This window comes from Acomys russatus, chromosome 12, assembly GCF_903995435.1.
Source record: "Acomys russatus chromosome 12, mAcoRus1.1, whole genome shotgun sequence".
Taxonomy (NCBI): Eukaryota; Metazoa; Chordata; class Mammalia; order Rodentia; family Muridae; genus Acomys; species Acomys russatus.
Window position 1 is genome coordinate 2737019 of NC_067148.1, and position 26102 is coordinate 2763120.

Below are 26102 nucleotides of genomic sequence, written 5' to 3' on the forward strand. Positions count from 1 at the left end.
CAAGAAAGAATACACCTTCTTCTCTGCACCCCATGGAACCTTCTCCAAAATTGATCACATCGTAGGTCACAAAGCAAGCCTCAACAGATACAAGAGGATTGAAATAATACCTTGTATCCTATCAGATCACCATGCTCTTAGGCTGCAATTCAACAACAACAGAAATAACAAAAAGCCTACACGCACGTGGAAACTAAACAACTCTCTGCTAAATGACACCTGGGTCAGGGAAGAAATAAAGAAAGAAATCAAGGAGTTTCTGAAATTCAATGAAAATGAAGAAACAACACACCCAAATTTGTGGGATACATTGAAAGCAGTGCTAAGAGGAAAATTCATAGCACTAAGTGCCTTTAAAAAGAAATTGGAAACATCGCACATAAGCATCTTAACAACACAACTGGAAGCCCTAGAAAAAAAAGAAGCAGAAACACCCAAGAGGAGTAGACGCCTGGAAATAATCAAACTCAGGGCTGAAATTAACAAATTAGAAACTAAGAAAACAGTCCAAAGAATCAACAAAACCAAAAGCTGGTTCTTTGAGAAAATCAACAAGATAGACAGACCATTAGCCAAACTAACTAAAAGGCAGAGAGACAGTATTGAAATCAACAAAATCAGAAATGAAAAGGGAGACATAACAACAGACACTGAAGAAATTCAAAGAATCATAAGATCCTACTTTGAGGGCATATACGCCACAAAATTTGAAAATCTAAGGGAAATGGACGATTTTCTTGATCAATTTCACTTGCCAAAGTTGAATGAAGAACAGATAAACAAGCTAAATAGTCCCATTTCCCCTACAGAAATAGAAGTAATCATCGATGGTCTCCCAACCAAAAAAAGCCCAGGGCCAGATGGTTTCAGTGCAGAATTCTACCAGACTTTCAAGGGCGAGCTAATACCGATACTCTTCAAGCTACTCCAAAAGATAGAAATGGATGGAAAATTACCAAATTCATTCTATGAGGCCATAGTCTCATTGATACCTAAACCTCACAAAGACTCAACAAAGAAAGAGAATTTCAGACCAATTTCTCTTATGAACATAGATATAAAAATACTAAATAAAATACTTGCAAAACGAATACAGGAACACATCAAAGATATTATTCATCATGACCAAGTAGGCTTCATTCCAGGCATGCAGGGATGGTTTAATACATGGAAATCCATCAATGTAATCCACCATATAAACAAACTGAAAATAAAAAACCACATGATCATCTCCTTGGATGCAGAGAAAGCATTTGATAAAATTCAACACCCATTCATGTTTAAAGTTTTAGAGAGATCGGGGATACAAGGCACTTTCCTCAACATAATAAAGGCTATATACAGCAAGCCAATAGCCAAAATCAAAGTAAATGGTGAGATACTCAAGGAAATTCCTCTAAAATCGGGAACAAGGCAAGGCTGCCCACTCTCTCCATATCTCTTCAATATAGTACTCGAAGTTCTAGCCAGAGCAATAAGACAACAACAAAAGGAGATCAAGGGTATTCACATGGGAAAGAAGGAAGTCAAATTATCCCTATTTGCAAATGATATGATAGTGTACATAAGTGACCCTCAAAATTCCACCAGAGAACTCCTAAAGCTGATAAACACCTTCAGCAAATTGGCTGGATACAAAATTAACTCAAAAAAGTCTGTAGCCTTTCTATACACAAATGACAAGCTTGCAGAGGAAGAAATTAGGAAAACCACACCCTTCACATTAGCCACAAGCAATATAAAATATCTAGAAGTTACCCTAACTAAGCAAGTGAAGGACTTGTATGAAAAAATTTCAAAACTATGAAGAAAGAGATTGAAGATGACCTGAGAAGATGGCATGATCTTCCTTGCTCATGGATCGGGAGAATTAACATAGTAAAAATGGCCATCCTACCAAAAGCAATCTACAGATTCAATGCAATCCCTATCAAAATACCTACACAATTTTTTAAAGACATTGAAAGTTCAATTCTGAACTTCATACGGAAAAACAAAAAACCCAGAATAGCTAAACAATCTTGTACAATAAAAGGTGCTCCGGAGGAATCTCCATACCTGATCTCAAACTGTACTATAAAGCAATAGTAATTAAAACAGCATGGTACTGGCACAGCAACAGGCTGGTTGATCAGTGGAATCGAATCGAAGACCCAGATATGAATCCACACACATATGGTCACTTGATTTTTGACAAAGAAGCCAAATCCATTCAATGGAAAAAGGATAGCATCTTCAACAAATGGTGCTGGTCTAACTGGAGGTCTATGTGTAAAAAAATGAAACTGGACCCATATTTGTCACCTTGCACAAAACTCAAATCCAAGTGGATTAAAGACCTCAACATAAAACCAGAGACACTAAGCCACTTAGAGGAAAAAGTGGGAAAGAGCCTGGAACATATTGGCACAGGAGACAACGTCCTGAACAGAACACCAACGGCCCAGGCCTTAATGTCAACAATTAATAAATGGGACCTCATGAGGCTGAGAAGCTTCTGTAAGGCAGGAGACACTGTCAAGAGAACAAAGCGACAGCCTATAGACTGGGAAAAAATCTTCACCAACCCTACATCTGACAAAGATGTATGTGGGTGTGTGTACATGCTTCTTCTATTCTTTTGACTTTGTTGGGTCTGGGATTATTTATTCTGTGTTTTCTTGTATGTAAGCAACATTTGTATGTTGGGGTTTACATTCCAGAACCTTCTGCATGCCTTCATTTGCAGATACATATTGCTTAAATTTGGTTTATCACAAAATGTCTTATTTTTTCCATCTATGCTGATTGAAAGTTTTGCAGGGTATGGTGGTCTGGGGTAGAATTTTTGGTCTGTGAGAGTAGCAGTGCATCCATCCAGGCTCTTCTGGCTCTTAGGGTCTTCACTGAGAAGTCAGGTGACTTCCTTTATATGTTACTTGTTTTTTTTTTTTTTAATTGCAGCTTTTAATAAACATTGTTCTGTGTTTGATTATGTGCCGAGGAAACTTTCTTTACTGGTCCAGTCTATTTGTTGTTCTGTATGCTTCTTGTACGTTGAGAGGAATCTCATTCTTTAGGTTAGGGATATATCCTTGCTGAAAATATTTTCTGTGCCTTTTATCTATGTTTCTTCTCCTTCCTCTATTCCAATTATTCTTATATTTGGTCTTTTCATATTGTCTCAGATTTCCTGGATGTTTGGGGGTAGGAGAGTTTTAGATTACCATTTCTTGATGGAAGTATCAATGTCTTCAGTGTCTGGGATTCTCTTACCCATCTCTTGTATTCTGTTGCTGAGATTTACCTCTGAGGCTCCTTTTCCACATCACACATTTTTCATTTCCAGATTTCCCATAGTTTGGTTTTTCTTTATTGAGTCTATTTCCACTTTCAGGTCATGAATGACTTTATTTTTTTTCCACTGTTTGTGTTTGTATAGATTTCTTTAAAGGACTTACTCTTTTAAAGACCTCTATCATATACATAAGGGCTGTTTTAAGATCTTTTATTTGTGTTTCAACTATAATCAAACACTCAAGGCCTGCTGTGGTCGGATTGCTGGACTCTCATGGAGACATATAGTCCTGGTTGTTACTAATTGTGATTTTATGCTAGCAGAGTAGCATCTGTGTTTGGAAAGATTTTAATTCTAGGTGCAGATATATAGTTTTATCTTTGTTGGGTGGGTGTTTTATTCCTTCATTTCTGATTCTTAGGAGAGTGTTGCCTGTAGGAAAATTTTTCTGAGGTCCTGATAGTGCGGGCACTGGGGATTCCAGGTAAAATGTGTTTCTGGGTATTGGGACCTAAGGCTTAGAAATTGGGAAGGACTGTGGAGGGAGGAAAGCAGGGTATTCCACCAGGTTCTGCTTAGTTTGTCCTCTAAGAATAAGAGCAAAGAGTGAAGAGAGGCCACAGCAGGTCTGAGATAGAGCAGGGGATGAGACTGGGAGACTGGATTGAAGGGATGGAGAGAGAGGTGAAGATCTGCAGTGAGCTTCCTTGCTTCCCTGGCTAGAGGCCTGTGGGTTACAGAAGCTGAGGGCTGGGAGAAAACAATGAGCAGGAAGAAGTAGCCGGGATCTGTGGGATCCACTAGAGAAGAAGCAGGGGCAGGGAGTACAGGGTAGCCGGCTGTATAGCTGGGGATGGGACTGTATGACTGCTGGGCTTGGAGGGATGGGGGAGAGGTGAAGATCTGCAGTTAGTCCACCTGATTCCCTGGCAGCAGTGGCCTGATCAAGTCATTTCTCAAAATACCTCCAACATAAAAAAGATTTCAAATATTAAATAAGCATAAAACTGCAATTTTGATGGGAAATATTGAGTTGATGCCCTATTTGATTTCTCTTTAAACCAAGCAAATTCATATTTTACTGAAAGGCCTAGAAACAGCTAGCAAGATACTGGTGCCAAGTATGTAACCACTCACCACCATTGTCTAATCAAAGAAGTCAGGACTGCCTTAGAGAACAAGATTTGAGGTCTGGGAACAAAGTGCATAGGATGAACTTGAGAAACATTCCTTGTGGCAGCGTAGAGATCACAGAAGGCAATGAGAAGGTTTCAAGACACGTCCACTCCCTGGCTTGCTTCAGTCTTCCAGTCACCCACTCTCTTTCCCCAGTGTCTCCTGTAGGTTTCTTGTTCTGCCCCTGGTTAATAACACTGTGTGCTTAAGGATTCCATGCTGGACTTACCTCTGTCTACATCACACACACACACACCATACTCCTGTATATTTCTATACATAATCTTTTCTATTGACATTCTTTCAATATAAGGCATCTCAACTGTAATACAGTGAATTCCTAAAATAGGCCAAAACAAAAAACCCTCACACTCTATTAAAGGCGTATAAAGGAAAAATGACTGGAGCAGTCTGCTCAGAACACAAGAAACTTTGAAAGGTTAGTGCTGATGAAAACTATAAATGACCCTGTGACACAGGCTGCTCTACACCAACAAAGAAGGTCACAGCAGCTGATTAATGTGCAGAATAATGCAGAAAGGGCACTGCTTTCATCTTGATGGGAGCATAGCACAAGGTGCCAAGACAGCACGGGGGGGTCTGGCTATGAGCCAGCAAGGCCACCACAAAACACCCCAGCTGTGAGGACTGGGGATTGGTCAGCAAGAGAAAATGTCCCTGGAAAAGACATTTGTTTTAAAGTTTCTTAAAAAATAGAGAAAGCAATTCCTGTCCATAGTACAAATGACCTAAGGTTTCCTGTTAGCTGGCAATCCCACTCTATTTGGCCCTTATGTGGCAAGGACAGCAACAACAGCCCTGCGTACGAACCTAGCCCTGTTTCCCCATTCAAAGGCAGGAGCGCACACTATGCCTGGGCTTTACAGTTACACTACCTGCTCGCTATGCAGCAACCCAAATTTCAGACCTGCACATTCAATAAGACACTTAGGTTCAGGCTACGAACACCCCACTGGACAGTCCACAGGCATGCCTCAACCAAGCTCCTAATTCAAGTCATCTCCCCGTTCCCCTCCCCACCACTCTTCTGAGTGAAGTGCCATCATCCCACCATGACTAGAAACCTGGATGCCATCCTTGCCACTTCTCCCCTTTATCTCCCACATACACCTTATGTCAAGTCTCACCACATCTCCCCCTAAACTACTCTAAATCTACCCCAATGCCTGCTCTCCATTAACTATCTGTACCCTCCCTCATATCATTTCACCCGAATCCCTAATAGAGCTTCCTTCCCCTGCCCCCCTCCAATCTGTTCTTTTCACAAGAGAGTTCTCTCTCTAAAACGAACACATGCCCTAGCCAAGCCCCTGCTGAGCACTTGGTGGCTCTCCAGATTGACACCAGGATAAATTATTCAGTCTTTATGCAAGAGGGTGAGCTGGCTTCTCACCTCTTCGGCTTCAGAATTTACACCCCACCACTGAACGCTCCTGCAGTGTGCCGTTTTCATGTTATTTTCTTCTCACTCACACACTGTCCTTCAATACTGCAGCAAAACCCGATGCAGTTGCACAAACATTGCATTCTTCTCTCCTAACTGACTCGTTTCAAGAAATCTCTCCATCTCTGACTCTTGCCTCCACAGGCGTCCCTACTTCATCCCATCACTAGATGTCCACACGTGCACGCACTGATGGGGTGGTACTCTCATGCATTATCAGACCACTGTGCACTTGCCTCTTTAAAAAAAAAAACAGAAACTCTGTAAGGAGAGAAAACATGTCTGCCTTGTTCACTGTTTTATCCTCGGTATCTTATCAGTTTCTAGCACTGACAGACATTTAACATATTTTGCTGCTTGGGAAATGGTTGAGAGAAATCTTGACTACTGCTAAGGTCATGCTGAGGCTCTAGTTAGGTTCAAACTTCACATGATCACATACCCTTAGAAGGATTTTATTTTGTAGGCAGAAGCAACTGCCTCCCCAGTTTGCTCTGTGAAAGTTCTATGATTCAAAAACAGAGAACTCTCTAGATCTCAAGCCATCAACCCAACATGGTAGGGTGCAAATATACAAGGAAAGAATAGCCTAAACAGACAGGTGCCTGTCACTTGGCCTTGAATTTAGGGTGCTTTCACAATTACAAACAGATTGAACCAAAAATCTAACCAGTGCAAAGACAGGAGATAGCCAAGGTGGGGAAATAACTCATCGATCTGAGAACCTCCAAGTGTCTGACAACTTCCAGAAATGCTCATAGTTCTAGAAAGTCAAAGTCCTATTTCCCTTGCCTAAAACTGTAGTGGGGGAGGGGAAGGCAGAAAAGCCAAATTCTTGGGAAGGAAATAGAAGCTTGCCCTAACTTTGGAATGGACAAAGGGCTCCAATAACACATGCAAGCATGAGTTGACACCTAAAGTAAGCTATATGTGAAAAAATACGCATTACATCCTGACAATTAACTCACTTGAGCTTAGTGAAGGCTGGGAGTGCAGCTCAGGAGACTATTTCAACAGCATGTATGAGGCTTTAGGTTTAAGCTCCACAGAAGCATAGGGGAAAGGTGGGGAGAGAGAGCTAATGACCCTAAAACCTCCTAGGAGAAATTCTGTAACTAAGCCCAAGTCTAAATTTAAGACAGAAGGAAGTCTTGGATAGATTCCCCCAAGTGAGGAAAAAGAAGTTATTCATCCACATTTAGCTAAAAGATCTAACAGTGAGTGTGAGCATGAATAAAAATGAATGCAAAAAAGTATAGTGTACATTTTGTGTAGGTCCACTGAGCTTTCCTGCAGTATACCCTCTCTCACCCTTTTCACATATTCTAAGAAATCCAAGAGTTTTCCTGCTCCCGCTGTTACTATTCCAGGTACATACATATAAATATGAAGATATATGCCCATATATAGAAAAAGTTATAATGTATAAAGAAAAAGACCTCCTTCTTCCAGAGTGGGAGGTCCAAGACTGAAAAGCCACATCTGGTCCTTCTTGCTGGGCCATCACATGGCAGAGGCATCAAAGTGAGCTGGTACATACAAGACTAAGATTTCAGTCTTAAGGGGGCCTTGATTCTTTTTCTAAAGTTTAAAAGTTATTTAAAAATAACTGGAGACATTTAAAAATTCAGAGAGTGGGAAGAAGTATAGCAAAGGAGGCAGAATTCAAAAGTTTCTCAAAAAAAAAATCTTCAATTTACCTAATCAAATTATTTCTTCCTGCCCCACCCCCCAGGTTCCATTAAGCCTCCAGTTTCTACTAAGTGGCGTTAAGAAAACGTCAGTTCTTTTTTAGTAAGAAAGGGGTTCTTAACATGTCATCTTCTCAATTGTCAGTAACAGCACCAAAAACAGAATACCTTTTAAAACTGAAAAAAGGCTGCTATTACAGCTAACCTTTGTAACACGTTAATGTAATTTTAGGAATATTCATTCTTTTCACATAGCAGGACCATGTCTCACATGACATCAGCCACTAGCTGCAACCAACTCAGGTATACTTAACTGAGCAGTCATGAGTCCCTGTGGGTGGTCTGTGTCCTGAGGCCACTGAGGCACTGTTTATGCTCAGTGTTGCAGTCTCGACTGCTTAGTTAATCAGGGCACACCAAAGGAAAACTCAGGCACCGGCCTATCGAAAGCAGCTCTACCCACCTCAGCTCAATTCTACTTCTTTAGCTTCTTCCTCCTGGGCTACTCTCTTCCAGTTGTTTGGGTTCCAAGGACAGGACAGACTGAGACAAGGGACTAGAACTATGAGCAATGCAGCCCTGGGCCTGGCGGGGCAGATATCCCAACGTGGGGTGGCCTGCAAGTGGCAGCAGTTACACCATGCTAGAAACTGAGGCTGCACATAAGAATAAAGAGCAATAATCTTGAGGGAGCCAGAGTGACCCTCGAGAAATAACAGCCATAGTAACTTAGCCAGAATCCCCTAAACAACTAGAACTGAGTCCATGATCAACCAGATCAACCAAGATACCTGCTCTGTCAGCTACCACAAGCCCACAACCTCCAACCTCTGCCTCTGATGCCCTCTCCTGGACAGTGACAAAGCTCCTGTCAGGCCCCGGAAGACAGTTCTGGGTCACCTTTGACCTCCTGATGTATAACATGACTAAAGCTCTCTAACCTTTCACACACACAATAGAGCCTATACTTTTGCCCTAAAACACAGTAACAAAGCCTTCCTGACATAAACTTAATCTTCCATATTTGATCATAGAGTAACCCTTTTAAGTTCTAAACTGGCATCTCTGTAACAAAAGGCAGATGAGAAAAATGTGGTCGCATGGGAGCAGTCAGATATCTTCAAGATGTGGCTCATGTAGCCTCTGACTAACGATGTGGTGGAAGCCAGACACGGGCATCTGACCAGAACACGTTAACAACAGTGAAGTCTGCTTTACAGGCTAAAGTTGTCACCTTCTCCTTGGTCACAATTTCTGGTGACTGAGTCATTCTCATCTTCCTTGTATACAGTAAACACACTACTTTGCTGAAAAAAGATTGCTCAGGTTTCTGCTGTCTCTAACGACAATTTGCTGGTCCAATGGCCCTCATGAGCAAATGCATCTGGTCTCCTACAACCACAAACCCTTCTTAATCTTAAGAGACACCTTGAGAAATATAAAAACAGCGCCAGACTTTGCTGGTGACTCAAGCTGCCTTGAAGGAGCCAATGTTCCTATTGAGAAATTCCATTCAGTTGAAAGGAGAATTAGGACTGGTACCACATACATGGAATTCAGACTTAAGGATTTCCCTCTTTTCATATTTTTTGAATTTTAACTCTTAGGCAGGTTGCCTTTCTGTTACATACTACTTGAGAAAAATGAGATGTCAGAAGGTGAAAGGGCAAAACAGAGACTTTTAAATGTTGTTTCTCAGTAAAAGTATGCACTTTTTCTTTCAGGCATCTATTCATAAATGTTTCTTTTCATAAATACAATAAAAGCAATACTTTTACATGATTTGGTCACCTGTATGAAGAACTTTTTAGTAATATTTATTTTTATTTTATTGCATACTAAAGTATGAATTGATAAAAGTTCAGAAATCTGAAATGTAATGGAATTTGGCCATTTCCTCTACAAAAGCTATGTTCTTCTTTGCATTGGATAACCACAGAGTGAAACTGTCATTTTCCACGTTGGGGAAAAAAAAAATACTTCCTACAGCAAAGTGCATGTGTGCATGAGAGAGAGAGAGAGAGAGAGAGAGAGAGAGAGAGAGAGAGAGAGAGAGAGAGAGAGAGAGAGAGAGTGAGTCTGTGTGTCTGTCTGTGTCTGAGGGGAAGAGATCACGATCTATGGCGCCACCCTGTGGACTGCTACAATTCTTGACAAATTGAAGTTATTAGAGGGGTGCTGAATTCTGATGCTTTTCCCTCTAAATATATCCTGTGAGACGTTGTATAAAAGAAAAAAAATGAAAGTTATCAGAAAGAACTGGCAAGAAATGCTTAGAAGTATTCACTGAACTTGCAGAAGATAAGCAGAACTACAAGAAGTTGTATGAGCAGGACTCAAAATATATATATAAAGTTTGGAATTCATGAGGACTCTGAAAATCAGAGGAAGCTTTTAGAGGTGCTGTGACACTACACGTTTCCTGGGACGTGAGGGCTTACCTCAGGGCCTACTGCACCACAATGGAGGAAAACCAGAAGCACTTCCATTTCTTCACGACTGAGAGCAAGGACCAAGCAACTAACTTGGCCTTTGTGGAACGTCTCTGAAAGCGAGCTTAGAAGTGGTCTATACGATTGAAAGTATATTGTATGCAACAGCTGGAGGAATCAAAGGGTACGACCTGAGTGTCAGTGACCAAAGAAGGACGGAAACTTCCATAAGATGGAGGGAGAAAAAAAAAAAACAGGAAAAGGTCAAAGTTTGAAAACCTCTGCAAAATTATGAAGGCTATCCTGGATAAAAAGGTCGAAAAGGTAAAGTGTCAAACCAATTGGTGACATGCTCATGCTGTACTGTCACAAGCACAGACGCAGAGAGAATCAAGAGAGCTCAAGCCCTCAGAAACAACTCCACATGGGTTACCTGGCAGCAAAGGAACACCTGGAGATAAACCCTGACCACGCCATCACTGAAACCCTACAGTGAAAGGCAGAGGCTGGCAAGCACAGCTGAAGACTGCCAAAGAAGGCTGACCTCTGACCTTCACTCACGCACCATGGCACATGCATGTCCATATATTTTCATATTCTATCCCTGTACACCACACAGATACACACAGACACACAGAGAGAGACATACACAAATATGACTAAGTTTTTTAAAATACGGTTTCTGTTGCTTAAGAAAGTTTACTGGGCTGGAGAGATGGCTCAGTGGTTAAGAGCACTGGCTGCTCTTCCACAGGTCCTGAGTTCAATTCCCAGCAACCATATCACGGCTCACAACCATCTATAATGTGATATGATGCCCTCTTCTGGCATGCAGGTGCACATGCAAATAAAACACTCACATACATCAAATAAATAAGTAAGTATTAAAAAGAAAAAGAAAGTTTGCTAACTATAAAGGTTAAAACAGATTATGGTATAATTAAGACCATAAAATATTCTTTTGGTTTAGAGTCTAAAGTGCTCCAACACATTTTTATATCCCAAATCTTTCAACATCCAAAACTGAAATGAACATATGGTCCAATGAGCTGTATTGTATGAAATAATCATTACCTGATTTTAATACAACTCATTCATACAATGAAAATAACAGACGGTCCACTTACCCCACCCATTGTGATTCCATCAATAAGGGCAACATATGGTTTCTGACAACAAGCTAAAAGAAGAGAGCTTTAGTTAGAACATCTAAAACATATCCACTTTCCAAAATTCACATTGTGTGTTCTCTAGTTTCCCTAGGAAATGTGTAAAGAAATATCAAAAGGATTATTGCTGCGTTTGTAGTGTATAGGATTTTAAAATATCAACTCTTACATGATCACTAAAAATATTACTTAACAACTCAGTCTTGATTCAGAAACAAATGAAAGTTTTGTATTATTTGGCAACTAAGAAAATTAATCAACATCTACCTTATAAGCCACATACCCAGCTGTGCTTTAAAAAGCGCATTTGCTTTCTATATAAGGACATCATCTGGATACACGCAGGGAAGCACACTGTGGCAGAACAGACACGTAGCAGGGGTCACACAACCCGAATCCTAGTCTCACCCTTTATTGTTAAGTGAAGAGGCAATTTAGCAGGCACTGAGTGATAAGCATATGAGTTATATATGGCAGAGGCACATGGCAGAGAGGTTGTTTCATATATATGATACATAAAATAATGTATGTCCTCAAATATCTCTCCATGTTTGAAAATTCCATTAATTACCTAGTTCTATTTCCCTTTTTAGGTTTTCTTCTCAGAGACTGTACAGAGCATAATAAAAACATAAATGACAGGGCTTTTGTCACACCTTACTGTCAACACTACCCTCAATGAAGGCCAAGATAAACCTGTATTCTGACCATCTAGAAATTACCAAAGTAGTCACATTACACTAATAAATTATAATTCCACAAAGACTCATGGAAGGGAGACTACTAAAGAGGTCAGTTCTCCTCAGGTTAGTGTGGACCAAGTCACTGTCTTTCCACAGGTGCTGACTGGCTATACTCACCTGTTTTCTCAGTCATTCATTCCTGTATATGCTCTCTCCTTCCTTATGTCTGCCTGCTGCCTGCTGCTGCCTGCCTGCCTGCCTGCTGCTGCCTGCTGCCTGCCTGTCTGCTGCCTGCCTGCCTCTGCCTGCCTGCCGCCTGCCTGACTGCCTGCCTGCTGCTGCCTGTCTGCTGCCTGCCTGCCTGCCTGCTGCTGCCTGCCTGCCACCTGCCTGACTGCCTGCTGCCTATCTGCTGCATGCCTGCCTGCTGCTGCCTGCTTGCTGCCTGCCTGCCTGCCTGCTGCCTGCCTGCCTGCTGCCTGCTGCTGTCTGTCTGCCTGCCTGCCTGCTGTCTGCTGCTGCCTGCCTGCCTGCCTGCTATCTGCCTGCCTGCCTGCCTATTGCCTGCCTGCTGCCTGCTGCCTGCTGTCTGCTGTCTGTCTGCTGTCTGCTGCCTGCTGCCTTCCTGCTGCTTGCCTGCTGCCTGCCTGCCTGCTGCCTGCCATCTCAAGCCTAGGGATTGAACCTGATGCCTCTGGGTTACATATTCCTTTATAGAAAATGTTTGTATAACTAGGCAAAACAATTCTTAAGTTAAAAGAGAAAAGTCCAAGGGTAGTTTAGACAAAAGGTGTGGACAAGAAAAGTCTTCTATTTTCAGGAAATTTTGGAAACAAAGTGAAATTGTATAACAAATCCATTCCATATTTATTTCTAAATAAGCTTTAATGACTAGAGTACAATATACAAGGGTGCAACCATCTCTATCAGTAAAAAGTAGAAATTCCCTCCTATGTATAAACACAGAAGAGACAGTGTTAGCTAGACTAACAATACTGGACAGCACAGAAGTACGAGGGTCAACAGCCTCAACACTGAACTGTGACTGGAACCGTGGCTCTTGCAAGTTGGATGCACTGAATGGCCTGCAGTGTTTTCAGCTTAGCTAGGGCTTATTTGGACCAACTCCCTTCATAAGTCAAGGAAGGTTTGTATACTGTTCTATAAATTGATTTTAATAACAGTGCTGCTAGTCTTCTAAAAACCATTGAACATTTATGACATTAAACTATAAATTATAACTTCACAAAGATTCCTTGTGGAAAGACTCCTATCACTTCTCCCCGTTAGTGCACAACAAGCCCTGTGCTGTTAAAATCAATTTAAAGTATGGTCTAGAAGAACACACTCTATATTAATGATGGCAGAAGCTTCTGGTAAAAGAAAGCAACCCCACTAAGGAAAACCACAGGTGGGACTGAACTGTAACTTTAATGTGTATTGTTCTCATAACATAATGAAAAATGAGAATATTGTTACTCTGCCTAGACTTATGGATACAAATGTTGTATTAAATGAACTTTTCAGAACATGTCTAACTAAAGTAAATGCTACTTCACTTCCACAGAAACCTAAACTCTGACTCTAACAAAATTTCTACTCCACAGTGTCCAGAGAAACACAAAATGGTACTTTATTTTATTTAGAAACCTGGGAACCAACTTTTCTAGTCTTCTGAGAAAGCTAACTAAATGATCAGAATCCATACTTTCACACTGACTTTAGAGAAATAGTTTAGAAATATTAAAACTATTGTATAACAAGCGGACCAATTTTATCAGTGTGACCAACAAGCAATAATGAGCGGTTCCATAAGGTGTGCCTATCGGTTTCACTGTAACACATACAGCGCTATCTCATCTGCTGACTCCATGTTCGAAGCCCAGAGCAGACCGCACACATACCAATGGCATTGTTCAGGACATACTCTTCTCTGAATAAAACTTGAGTCAAATCCTGTCTTGCTTTTTTGGCTTCAGAGAGTGCTAAGGAAGGAAAGAAAGAGAAGAAACTGAAGGAAAGCGCAATTGCAAATCATAAAGATGGCTTCTAGTCAATAGAGTCAAAGATGTTAAAAACAAGCCTGTAATTACTCAGTGCTGAATGGAGGGAACTTTCAGATGGCTATGTTTGTGGTCACCCATGCAGGTTACACGTTACCCTTTATCAAAGACCCAATGTGAAAACGTCAAAGCAAAACTTATTGTGAATTAACACACACACACACACACACACACACACACACACACACACACACACACACGAGAGAGAGAAAGAGAGAGAGAGAGAGAGAGAGAGAGATTTTCACCCAAGTTCCTTGTTCAACAAAGGTTACAGATACCAAACTTCTCTATCCAAAACAGGTCACAGTCTCTGTCTTCCTCACACCACTTGACCTGAATCACAAACTGCCATTTGAAGAGTCCTGTTCCAGACCTCAGAGGAAGAAGTGGGCAGAGGAAGCAACAAAGGTTTGGATACACAGGCCTTGCTGGGTTTTCCCGCTTGATTAGCTCAGACCCATCCACCCATCATATTTCTGCATATTCCTCCATGTGTGACTTCTACTTATATACTGAAGTCTACAGAAAAACCCAAAGGCTGCAGAACAGTTACAGATCATTTACTGAGAAAAATACGCCGTGAACAATGTCACTGGTGTGTGTGTGTGCTTCCTGCTGAGCTCTGAAATTTGAGAACATTCAATAGATCAACATGAAGAACTTCCACACAGCCAAAAAGGGCCTGAAATTTCCACAGCCATCTCTCCATACCTGTCCTGTCTCTGTGTCATCTAAAAGAAGACAGTACATGTGTCACCCCAAATTCTGTGGGCCACTGTAACATATTAACTGACCCAGACTTATACCCAGACACCAAAATCCACAGGCATCCAGTTTCTTGGAAGAGTTGGCACCCTAAGCACCGTGAGTCTCCTCTAGGTGACTTGTAACACCTAATGTAAATTGCTGCCACGTGGTGTCAAAGGCATAATGAGAAGACACAAAGGTTGTTGGTACAAACATAATTTTCCCCCAAATATTTCCCATCTAAATGAATTAAAATGTACATATAATAAGTTGGTTTTGATAAATTATATTTGCCTTTAATTTTTTAAAAATTTAATTTATTATAACTTATTCAGATTACATCCCAATTGTTATCCTCTTGCTTGTATCTGCACATTTCCACCCTCCTTCCCTCTTTCCCCCTAGTCCCCTCCCCTAGACACTCTGACAGAAGGGGACCTCCTCCCCAACCATATGACAACAGCCTATTAGGTCTCATCCAGGTAGTCTACTTTCCCTTCATCTGAGCGCCACTAGACGTCCCCACCAAGGGGAAGTGATCAAACTGGGGCACCGGAGTTCGTGTCAGAGGCAATCTCCATTCTCCCCAAAACCATGGAGAATGAGCTGTCCATTGGCTAGATCTGCACAGGGGAACTAGGTTCACTGCATGCATTGTCCTTAGTTGGAGCATCAGTTTGTGCAGACCCCCTGGATCCAGATCCGCCAGTCTTGATGGTCTTCTTGTGGAGCTTCTGAACCTTCTAGGTCCTTCCATGCCCCCACTCTTCCACACTACTCTCCCCCAGTATCCAGCAGCAAGTCCCAGCATCTGTCCCAATCCCCTGTGGATGGAGGCTCTCAGAGGACATCTATGTTGGGCTAATATCCACTTATAAGTGCGTATATAACATAGGTGTCTTTCTGGAGCTGGGTTACCTCACTCAGGATAATCTTTCGGGTTCCATCCATTTGCCTACAAGATATCCTTGTTTCTAATACCTGAAGATCCCATTGTGTAAATGTACCACAATTTCTTTATCTATTCTTCAGTTGAGGGACATCTAGGTTATTTCCAGATTCTGGTTATTACAAATAAGGCTGCTATAAACATAGTTGAGCAAATGTCCTTGTAGCATGGTGGAGCATCTTTTGGGTATATACCCAGGAGTGGTATAGCTGGGTCTTGAGGTACATCTATTCCCAATTTTCTGAGAAAGCACAAGATTGATTTCCAATGTGGTTCTATGAGTTTGTGTTCCCACCAGCAATAGAGGAGTGCTCCTCTTTCTCCACATCCTCTTCAGTATGTGCTGCCACTTGAGTTTTTGATCTTAGCTATTTTGACAAGTGTAAGATAGACTCTCAGAGTCGTTTTGATTTGCATTTTCCTGATGACTAAGGACATTGATAGTCCTCTGATGAGAATTCTCTGTTTAGCTCTGTACCCAATTTTTTAATTGGGTTATTTGGTTTGTTGGTGATTAATTTCCTGAGTTCTTTATATATTTTGGATATTAGTTCTTTGTTAGATGTAGGGTTGGTGAAGATCTTTCCCAGTCTGTGGGCTGTCGCTTTGTTCTGTTGACAGTGTCCTTTGCTTTACAGAAGCTTTTCAGTTTCATTAGGTCCCATTTATTAATTGTTGATCTTAGAGCTGGAGCTGTTGGTTCAGGAAGTTGTTTCCTGTGCCAATGAGTTCGAGGCTTATCGCCACATTTTCTTCTAACAGATTTAGTGTGTCTGGTTTTATGTTGAAGTCTTTAATCCACTTGGACATTAGTTTTGTGCAGGATGATAAATAAGGGTCTATTTGCATTTTTCTACATGTAGACATCCAGTTAGACCAGCACCTTTTATTGAAGAAGCTATCTTTTTTTCCATTGTATGGTTCTGGCTTGTCAGAAATCACATGTCCATAGGTGTGTGGGTTTATTTCTGGGTCTTCAATTTGATTCCACTGATCAAGCAGCCTATTTCTATGCCAGTACCATGCCATTTTTATTACTGCTGTTTTATAGTACAGCTTGAGATAGATACAAGACGGAGATCCTCCAGAAGATCTTTTATTGTACAGGATTGTTTTAGCTATTCTGGGGTTATATATATATATAGTTGAGAATTGATCTTCAAGGCCTGTAAAGAATTGTGCAGGTATTTCAATAGGGATTGCATTGAATCTGTAGATTGCTTTTGGTAAGATGGTAAAGATGGCCACTGTTACTCTGTTGATCCTCCCGATCCATGAGCATGGGAGATCTTTCCATCTTCTGATATCTTCTTCAGTTTCCTTCTTTAGAGACTTTAGGTTTTTCTCATACAGGTTTTTGAGGTCTTGCTTGGTTAGAGTTCCAGTAAGAAATTTTATATTATTTGTGGCTATTGTGAAGTGTGTAGTTTCCCTAATTTCTTTCTCAACACATGTTATTTATACAAAGGAGGGCTACTGATTTTTTTTTTTAAATTAATCTTGCATCTAGCCATTTTGCTGAAGGTGTTTATCAGCGGTAGGAGTTCCTTGGTGGAATTTGGGGTCACTTATGTACACTATCATATCATATCATCTGCGAGTAGTGATGCTTTGACTTCCTCCTTTTCTATGTGGATGCTCTTAATCTCCTACATTGAAGAAATATGTAGAAAATGGGCAGCCTTGTCTAGCTCCTGATTTTAGTGGAATTTCTTTGCATTTCTCTCCATTTAATTTGATATTGGCTATTGGCTTGCTTTATTGTGTTTACGTATGTGCCTTGTATCCCTGATCTCTCCAAAATGCTTTGTCTGCAACTAAGGAGATGATCGTGTGGTTTTTTTTTTTCTTTCAGTTTGTTTATGTGATGGATTACATTGATGGATTTCTGTACGGTGAACTATGCCTACATGATTAGGATGAAGCCTACTTGATCATGGTGAATGGGATTTTTAATGTATCTTTGGATTCTGTTTGTATTTTATTGAGCATTTTTGTGTCAATGTTCTTAAGAGAAATTGGTCTCAAATTCTCTTTCTTTGTTGGGTTTTTGTGAGGTTTAGGTATCAAGGTGATTGTGGCCTCATTGAATGAGTTTGGTGATGTTCCTTCCATTTCTATTTTGTGGAGTAGTTTGAAGAGTATCATAATTAGGTCTTCTTTGAAGGTCTGGAAGAATTCTGTACAGAAACGATCTGGCCCTGGGATTTTTTGGTTGGGAGACTTTTGATGACTGTTTCTATTTCCAAATGAGAAATAGGACTATTTAATTTGTTTACTTGATCTTGATTCAACTTTGGCAGGTGGAAACTATCAAGAAAATTGTCCATTTCATTAGATTTTCAAATTTTGTGGCATATAGGCTTTTGAAGTAAGAACTAATGATTCTTTGGATTTCTTCAGTGTTTTTTGTTATGTCTCCCTTTTAATTTCTGATTTTGTTGTTTTGGATAGTGCTTCTCTGCCTTTTAGTTAGTTTCTTCCATCTCTTGTATTCCGTTAGTGCATTAGGCTTTCCCAGGTTGAGACTGACAAGATTGTGGCCCCACTCTAAAGAAAAGTCAGTTCCAGGGAGTAATGAAGAATATTTTTACAATATACATGGCACACTAAAAGATAGAGCACAGGCATGCTTGATACCCTGGGCTTGATCTCCAGTGTGAATTTTCATGTGCACACACACACACACACACACACACACACACCACATGCAGGCACAAGTACATACAGAAAGTTTCACACACACACACATATACATACACACAATCATGACATACAAGAACATACACATATGCATGCACACATATATGACATCACAGACATATGCACTTCCAGCACTCAAATACACAATCATAAACACCTAGGCATGCATGCAAACACATATAGGCACATGAGCATGCAAAGATACAGATAAATACACAGAAATTCACGTTGTGAGCAAAACTACAATTCAGTTAATGCATCACTTAAAGCAATTAAGGTGTCCATTACCAGACATTTTAAATTTCAGCTCCTTTAAACTGAGTGAACTTGGTCCTGGGTCTAGATTTTTTTTTCCCCTTCCTATTCATAATGCAATGGTTTGTGTAAACTTGCAAATTCGGTGAATAAATCAACCCAAAAGTTGTCTTTTACTAATAAAACAAATGTGTAAAACCAGAATACAGGGGGAAATCCCTGAGCCCAACCAATTCCATAAGAAGCAACACAAACTGTAAAAATGCTTTTCAGCAGGGACAACCAACAGTGACAGCAACAAGTTCCTAACTCTCATCATGAGGAACTTTAATAGTTAAATGCACAGTTGCTGAACTGAGCAACAGTAAAAGGAAGGTGTCCATTTATGTACGTTTAAACATGCAACAGTATTACACAGTAGATGTAACCCTAACTGCTCACTGCAGGGCTTGCTCTGGGTTGTGTGAGAGGTGGGGAAATGATGGAAGTGAGCACATGGCAGGTTTCCTTCACATGGCAGAGATGGTGCTGATGTTGGGAGCAAGCACAAGAGGAAAACAAAATATTTCTCAACTTCTCAGCACTGTACACATGTAGTAAAATAAAATCCCCACTCGAAAGGTAACAAATGCTCTATAGTTTTTTTAACTTTTAAAGAATTATTAACATACACCAAACAATTCTAAAAAGCAAATCAAATAAAAGTTATCTCAAGCACTTTCTAATACATAATAGTTCTAGCGAGGGGATGGTTTGCAGCAGGCATTTTACCTCTGATGTCCCCTCCAGCACAGAAGGCCTTTCCTCCGGCTCCCTTTATGATGATCAGGAATGTGTCAGGGTCTTGTTCCCATTTCTACCCAAACAGAAAAGAAGATGACAGCTTTCAAGAGCACAGGAAATACAAACTCATTTTAAATACATCTATATCCATGTGTGCATATATGTGCCCTTCACAAACACATCAGAGGAATGAGTCCCATCCATTTCGTTTCATTTTCTAAGTAAGTCCATGTCTTACTTGAAATCTCTGTCAAAGCTTTATGATTAAGGTAAATACGTGCCTAATGACACTGTGCCACATGGATCTAGGAAGCAGATCCACCCAAAGAGCTCTGGCATGTGCTGCACCAATAACCTTTTCCCTGGGGCAAGATAGGGCTCAGTTATAGCAGAAAAAAAGAAAAAAGAAATATATATATATATATATATTATATAGGCAAGTTTTCCAAGTTTTTAAGGTATGTGGGTGGTGAGGGTTTCGGGAGAGCAGGCTGTAACACCAGCATAATGCGGGTGTGGGGTACACATCGGTGGCAGAGTGCTTGCTTCATAGTGAGACTGTGAGAGATTGCCATTCTCATTTCCTCACAGCTGAAGCAAGATGGGAAATCAACATGGCCAGACCTCAGAGTTAACACACAGAAAGCCAAGTTTTGAATACATGCCTGACTTAGAACCCTACTCTACTGTCCCACGCATTTCACTTTAAAAGCCTATCTAAGGCTGTAAGGATAGCTACAAAACACAAAGGAAGAGAGGCTGCGGTGAGGCTCGGTAGAATATTTGATTGGCAGGCACTGGCAGAGGAGGGGGAAAAGGCCGTCAAGCAGCCGAGAGAGGTGAAGCTGGCCAAGCAAATCCAAACAGCTATCTCACAGGGCATGGAGGTGCACACCTCCAGTCCCAGTAAGGAGGAAGAACAGCAGGAAGATTATAAGTGTGAGGCCAGCTGGGCTGCCTAGCTAGACTTGTCTCAAAAACTGAAGAACAAAGTTGTCTCAAACCAAAAGGCTGCCATGTAGAAGCAGGTTAGACTGGTACATGTTAGGTCTCAAGCCCAGGACAAATGGCTAAGGTCCCCATTCAACATATCAAAGAGGACTCAGCCACCAGGTTCTCCCAGCATCCAAGGCTGGCATACCCCACTGCCTACCCTAAACAACTTCTGCCCGGGCAGGCTTGCCCTTCCCCCACTGTCCCTTCCTATATAATCTAGCCATTTTGGTTACTCCGCCCTTTTCTGTCTCCCCTTTACTCTGCTGGTCTCCTGGCTCTCCCTTCTCCCCACTGCCCTCTGCTCACGTGACCTGGCTCAGGGTCAGTTTCACTCTGAACTCTCCCAGATTCTTCTGGCAACGCTCTCCCATTTATCTACAACAAACCTTCTCCTGCACCATACCTAGGAGCAGCCATGTCTTTCCTTATTTCTCTCTAAGAGCAGTCAGCATCACTGTTTAAACTGGTCAGTGAAATGAAGAGTGGCAGAACACCCGGAAGAAACATGAAAAAAGAGCTTTGTGAAGTAGAAAGCTTTGCGAAGTGTCTCCTATGACCGTGAGTGGGAAAGGCTCCACAGGAAGAAATCACATAATCCTATGATCAAGTTGCAGGTACGCTCTCCGACAGTGTACTTCCGACGGATAAACACGGAGCTTTCGGACTATCACGGACCTTCAGCTGTGGATAGATCTGCCGGATCATGTTCAGAGAAAGTGCGTTAAGGGCCTTGGGTCTGTTCAGCGTTATGACCCCTGCACAGCCTCTCCTCTCCAGCAGCACTTCTGAAGCCTCTGTGTGCGTGGACATTCTCTGGGAGAACAAAGAGTAACATAATTAAGTTTCACCATAAGTGCACTGCAGAACACACACCAAGTGCGCATCTTTCAAGCAATGATTAGAGGAATGGCTATCTAGGAACGCCTAACAAAGGGGATTATACAGATGGAGCCCCAAACAAGCCATGCACGCCTCCTCAATTTTTATTATTTTATTTCTAAGTGGCTGAATCAACTAATCTAAAATACAGCCTCTTCCTTCAGCTCCCTAGACTATGAAATACTCTTGAGTCTTGTAGTGTGTTACTACATTTCAAATTCTATATTAGGTGTATAGAAAATGGGGAGGACAAATCATCTTAATATATAGTAGCTATATATGGGGAAAAAGTAGCATCTGAGCTGGGTTTTGAGACACATAAGAAAAAGAGAGGTGAGAATTACTAGCCATAAACAACGAGTATCTGAAAATGCTGAGATGCTAAATTTGGATGCAACAAAGGCTGACACGAAAATGAGCAATGGGAGTGTAGACAGACAAGCAGCAAGGACAGGTCACAAAGCTTCCGATTCGCATGTTCTGTGCTGGAAATATGCTGTCTGAACACTGGCTTAGCGGGTCACCAGGGCCACTCTGCTGCCACTCATGTAACTACCATGCTGACAAAGCTGCCTTCCATCCAAAGGGCTGTACTGTAGGAGCAGAGTAGACTGGTACACGGACGCTCTAGGAGCAGGCAGCATCACTGTTTAAAAAGGCCCATGAGACTGAAAGTGGCAGGATGCAAAAGGAAACATGAAAAATAGGAGCTACGTGAAGCAACCACAGTGCTGGTAAGAAACACGACTTTAACTGTATAGCGACTTCATAGGACTTAGACACACACAGCTGCCACGGCTCACAGCACCACCACCCAGAACACCTTGCTTTATCTATGGACAAGACTTTAAACTTCACACAATCCGTAAATGAAGCTGTGTGAGGAGATTTCTGAAACCTTGTGTGAAAACTCCAAGTAAACAAGAATCCTGTCATCTCTTTCTCCATAACTTGGCTGTTCTTGGAATGTGCTTTTGTGCCCATTTCACATGATGACAGGAGTGGGTTTTACCTTTGATTAGCCATCCTCTTACCCATTATTATCCAGAATGATGTTTCCAAGCATAAGTTGTCCTCCTGACTGTATACAGCTTGAACTCAAGTGAACTTTGCTCACATGACCTTGCTTAATCCTTAGAATGACCTCAGAATATAAATTGTCTGATGCCCTGGATACAGGTGGCTAGTTTTAGGCTCTACTCTCCCAGGTTCACGCCACCAAATAGAGTGGCAACACATGGGACTAGTGTACAGTATAGTCAGAGGGGCTAGAGAGATGGCTCAGTGGTTAGCAGTGTGGACTGTTCTTGCACAGGACCCAAGTTCTGCTCCCAACAGCCATGACAAGCTGCTCATAGCTGCCAGGTCCAGGGGAATCCGCTGCCGTGGGTTTCTGCACTCACGCACATATCCACATACACACACTCACACAAAGACATAATTAAAAATAGTAAAATTGAATACTAAACATATACTTAAACTGCAAGTCAGTTTAAATTTTAAAATTGTAGCTCAGTGATGGAGTGTTTGTCTAACATGTGCAATAATTCAATACTCAGGACCACAAAATTTTAAAAATAAGTCAATTTAAATTTTTAACTAGAATATGACCATTAAAACCATATGGCAGGCTGGAGAGATGGCTCAGTGGTTACAAGCTTCATCTGCGTTTCCAGAGATCCTGAGTTCAATTCCCAGCAACCACATACTGCCTCACAACCACCTATTTTGGGATCTGATGTCCTCTTCTGTCATGTAGGTGTATGTGCAGACAGAGTACTCATATATATAAAATAAATCCTTTTAAAAAACATATAGCAAACATATACCTAATATCTGATAAAATCTAGATAACTACATTTTTTTAAATTATTATAATTTATTCAGATTACATCCTGACTGTCATCCCATCACTTGCATCTTCCCATTGCCACCCTCCTCTCTTCCGCCCTAGTCCCCTCCCTTAGACCTCTGACAGAAGGAGACCTCCTACCCCATCATATGACTAGAGTCTATGAGGTCTCATCCAGATAGCCTGCTTCCCCTTCCTCTGTGTGCCTGCTGGGCCTTCCCAACAAGAGGAAATGATCAAATTGGGGGGGGAGGGGAGGGGCAGCAGAGTTCATGTCAGAGGCAGTCCCTGCTTTCCACAAAGCCCTGGAGAATCAGCTGCCAAAAGCTAAATCTGAACAGGGTTCTAGGTTCACTGCATGCACTGTCCTTGCTTGGTGCAACAGTTTATGCAGGTCCCCCTGGGTCCAGTTCCGCCTGCCTTGATGGTCTCCTTGTGGGGCTCCTGAACCCTCTGGATCCTTCTATGGTCCCATTCTTCCGTACATTCTCAGCACTCTGCCCAGAGTCACGCAGCAAGTCCCAGCACCTGTCCCAACCCTCCCTTGGATGGAGTCTCTCAAAGGACATCTATGTTGGGCTAAGACCCACTTCTAAGTGTGTATATACCACGCATCTCTTTCTGGGACTGGGCTACCTCACTCAGGATGATTGTTTCTAGTTTCATCTGTTTAGACAACTACATTTTTAAAGTATTAAAGATGTTTACATTTTCCTTTGTAAAATCATGTGTATTTAATTCATAGGACAATTCATTACTAGAAAAAAAACAAAAAATGATATGCACTTAGAAGAGCTTTAAGAAAGCTTATTGAACAATAGAGAAGTATGCATCCTTTTAATTTAAATTTCTCATCAGAAAAATTCAGTTAACAAAATTATCTCTGTAATAAGATACACTCCTCAAGCAACTTGACAAAGCTCAGAAATTTTGCTATCTTATCAAGTCCAGTGTGTGAATAAACACATACTATGGAAGCACAAACTATTACACAGTCAAGGAAAACAGTATGATGCTTTTTTAAAAAGACAAGTTCTTTCCATGTCGCCCTCTGGCAGAGTCATGCGCAAGGATAAAGACAAAAGGAGCAGCAGCTATGTTCTGATCAGAGCTTGTCACAATGTGCACTTACCACAAGCTAAAAACAACAAAACCTTCCTGAAGAGGCTTTAGAAGTACACATGAGAGCTATAGGCCTTCATAAGGCTGCAGTGAGAATTAACTGAGTTAATACATATATGGAACACCTAGCATAGCACCTGTGTATTGTGCAGGTGGCTCATTCATACTAAGGTATTCATCGGAATCTACAAAAGATACAGAACTGAATTAAAAATTACTTTCCTATAATCTAATAAACAATGAATGTTTAGCTTTGCAAGGTACAATAGACATAATAACTGCTAAGGTAAAGTCATTTATACACTATACACATTAGTGTTTTTAAGTATTAGTTTAAGATTTAAAAATTTTATTTTTAATGTATGGTGTCTATTCACCAAATGTTTACGGTGCCTACAGAGGGCACCAGGTACCCTAGAGCTGAAGTTACATACTGTTGTGAGCCACCATGTGAGTGCTGGGAACTGAACCTCAGTCCCCTGTGAGAGCAAGTCTCTTAGCCACTGCTGAGCCATTGTGCCAGCCCACATGCTACACTTTTAAAATTTAGTATTTCTTTAACATTTAGGAACACTTCATGGTAAACACTAATCTCCTATCATATATATATATAATATATGATAGTATATTATATAAAGGGAAGCTACAAGAAACCAAACATTTGTCCAAGATTAAATTGCAGGCTCAGTATTTAAAACCTGGACAGTAGGAATTACCCACATTCATTACACAGCCTTATAACAGTGTGTAGGAGGTGGCTGAGGACAGCGGTGAGGGGTCAAGGAAATCTGCCATCCCAGTAACCTCTATTTCCCTAATGGTGACACTTTCAAGTTATACTATAATCTATACTATAATCTAACAGTCCCAGAAAAACAAAGTTTAAACTTACCAGATGCTGCAGAATGACATTAGCTCTTCTCAGTGAGCTGAACCTGAAACAAACATAGAGGAGCCTGGTAACATGGCCAGTCACCCCGTGATGCACACAGGCAGTCACCCCGTGATGCACACAGGCAGTCAGACCGTGATGCACACGGGCAGTCACCCCGTGATGCACACGGGCAGTCACACCGTGATGCACATGGGCAGTCACCCCGTGATGCACACGGGCAGTCACACTGTGATGCACATGGGCAGTCACCCCGTGATGCACACGGGCAGTCACACTGTGATGCACACGGGCAGTCACACCATGATGCACAAACATGGTAACATGGGCAGTCACACCATGATGCACACGGGTAGTCACCCGTGATGCACACAGGCAGTCACCCCGTGATGCACACAGGCAGTCACCCCGTGATGCACATGGGCAGTCACCCCGTGATGCACGAACATGGTAACATGGGCAGTCACACCATGATGCACACGGGTAGTCATCCCGTGATGCACACAGGCAGTCAGACCGTGATGCACACGGGCAGTCACCCCGTGATGCACACGGGCAGTCACACCGTGATGCACATGGGCAGTCACCCCGTGATGCACACGGGCAGTCACACCGTGATGCACATGGGCAGTCACCCCGTGATGCACACGGGCAGTCACACTGTGATGCACACGGGCAGTCACACCATGATGCACAAACATGGTAACATGGGCAGTCACACCATGATGCACACGGGTAGTCACCCGTGATGCACACAGGCAGTCACACCGTGATGCACACGGGCAGTCACACCATGATGCACGAACATGGTAACATGGGCAGTCACACCATGATGCACACAGGCAGTCACCCCGTGATGCACACGGGCAGTCACCCCGTGATGCACATGGGCAGTCACCCCGTGATGCACGAACATGGTAACATGGGCAGTCACACCATGATGCACACGGGTAGTCACCCCGTGATGC

At 41.8% G+C, this 26102-nt stretch overlaps 1 protein-coding gene across 3 annotated transcripts in view; it reads right to left on the reverse strand.

Annotated features, from left to right (window-relative positions):
- The window catches only part of Hibch (3-hydroxyisobutyryl-CoA hydrolase), a 66717-nt gene that overhangs the window by 35000 nt on the left and 5615 nt on the right, over nt 1–26102 (reverse strand). For all 3 annotated transcript variants that reach the window (XM_051153784.1, XM_051153783.1, XM_051153785.1), the window contains exons 2-6: nt 25135–25177; nt 21065–21202; nt 19382–19466; nt 13798–13878; nt 11169–11221 (exon numbers count right to left, since the gene is read on the reverse strand). In XM_051153784.1, the coding sequence (XP_051009741.1) occupies nt 11169–11221; nt 13798–13878; nt 19382–19466; nt 21065–21202; nt 25135–25177 (400 nt within the window). The remainder of the gene's footprint in view (nt 1–11168; nt 11222–13797; nt 13879–19381; nt 19467–21064; nt 21203–25134; nt 25178–26102) is intronic.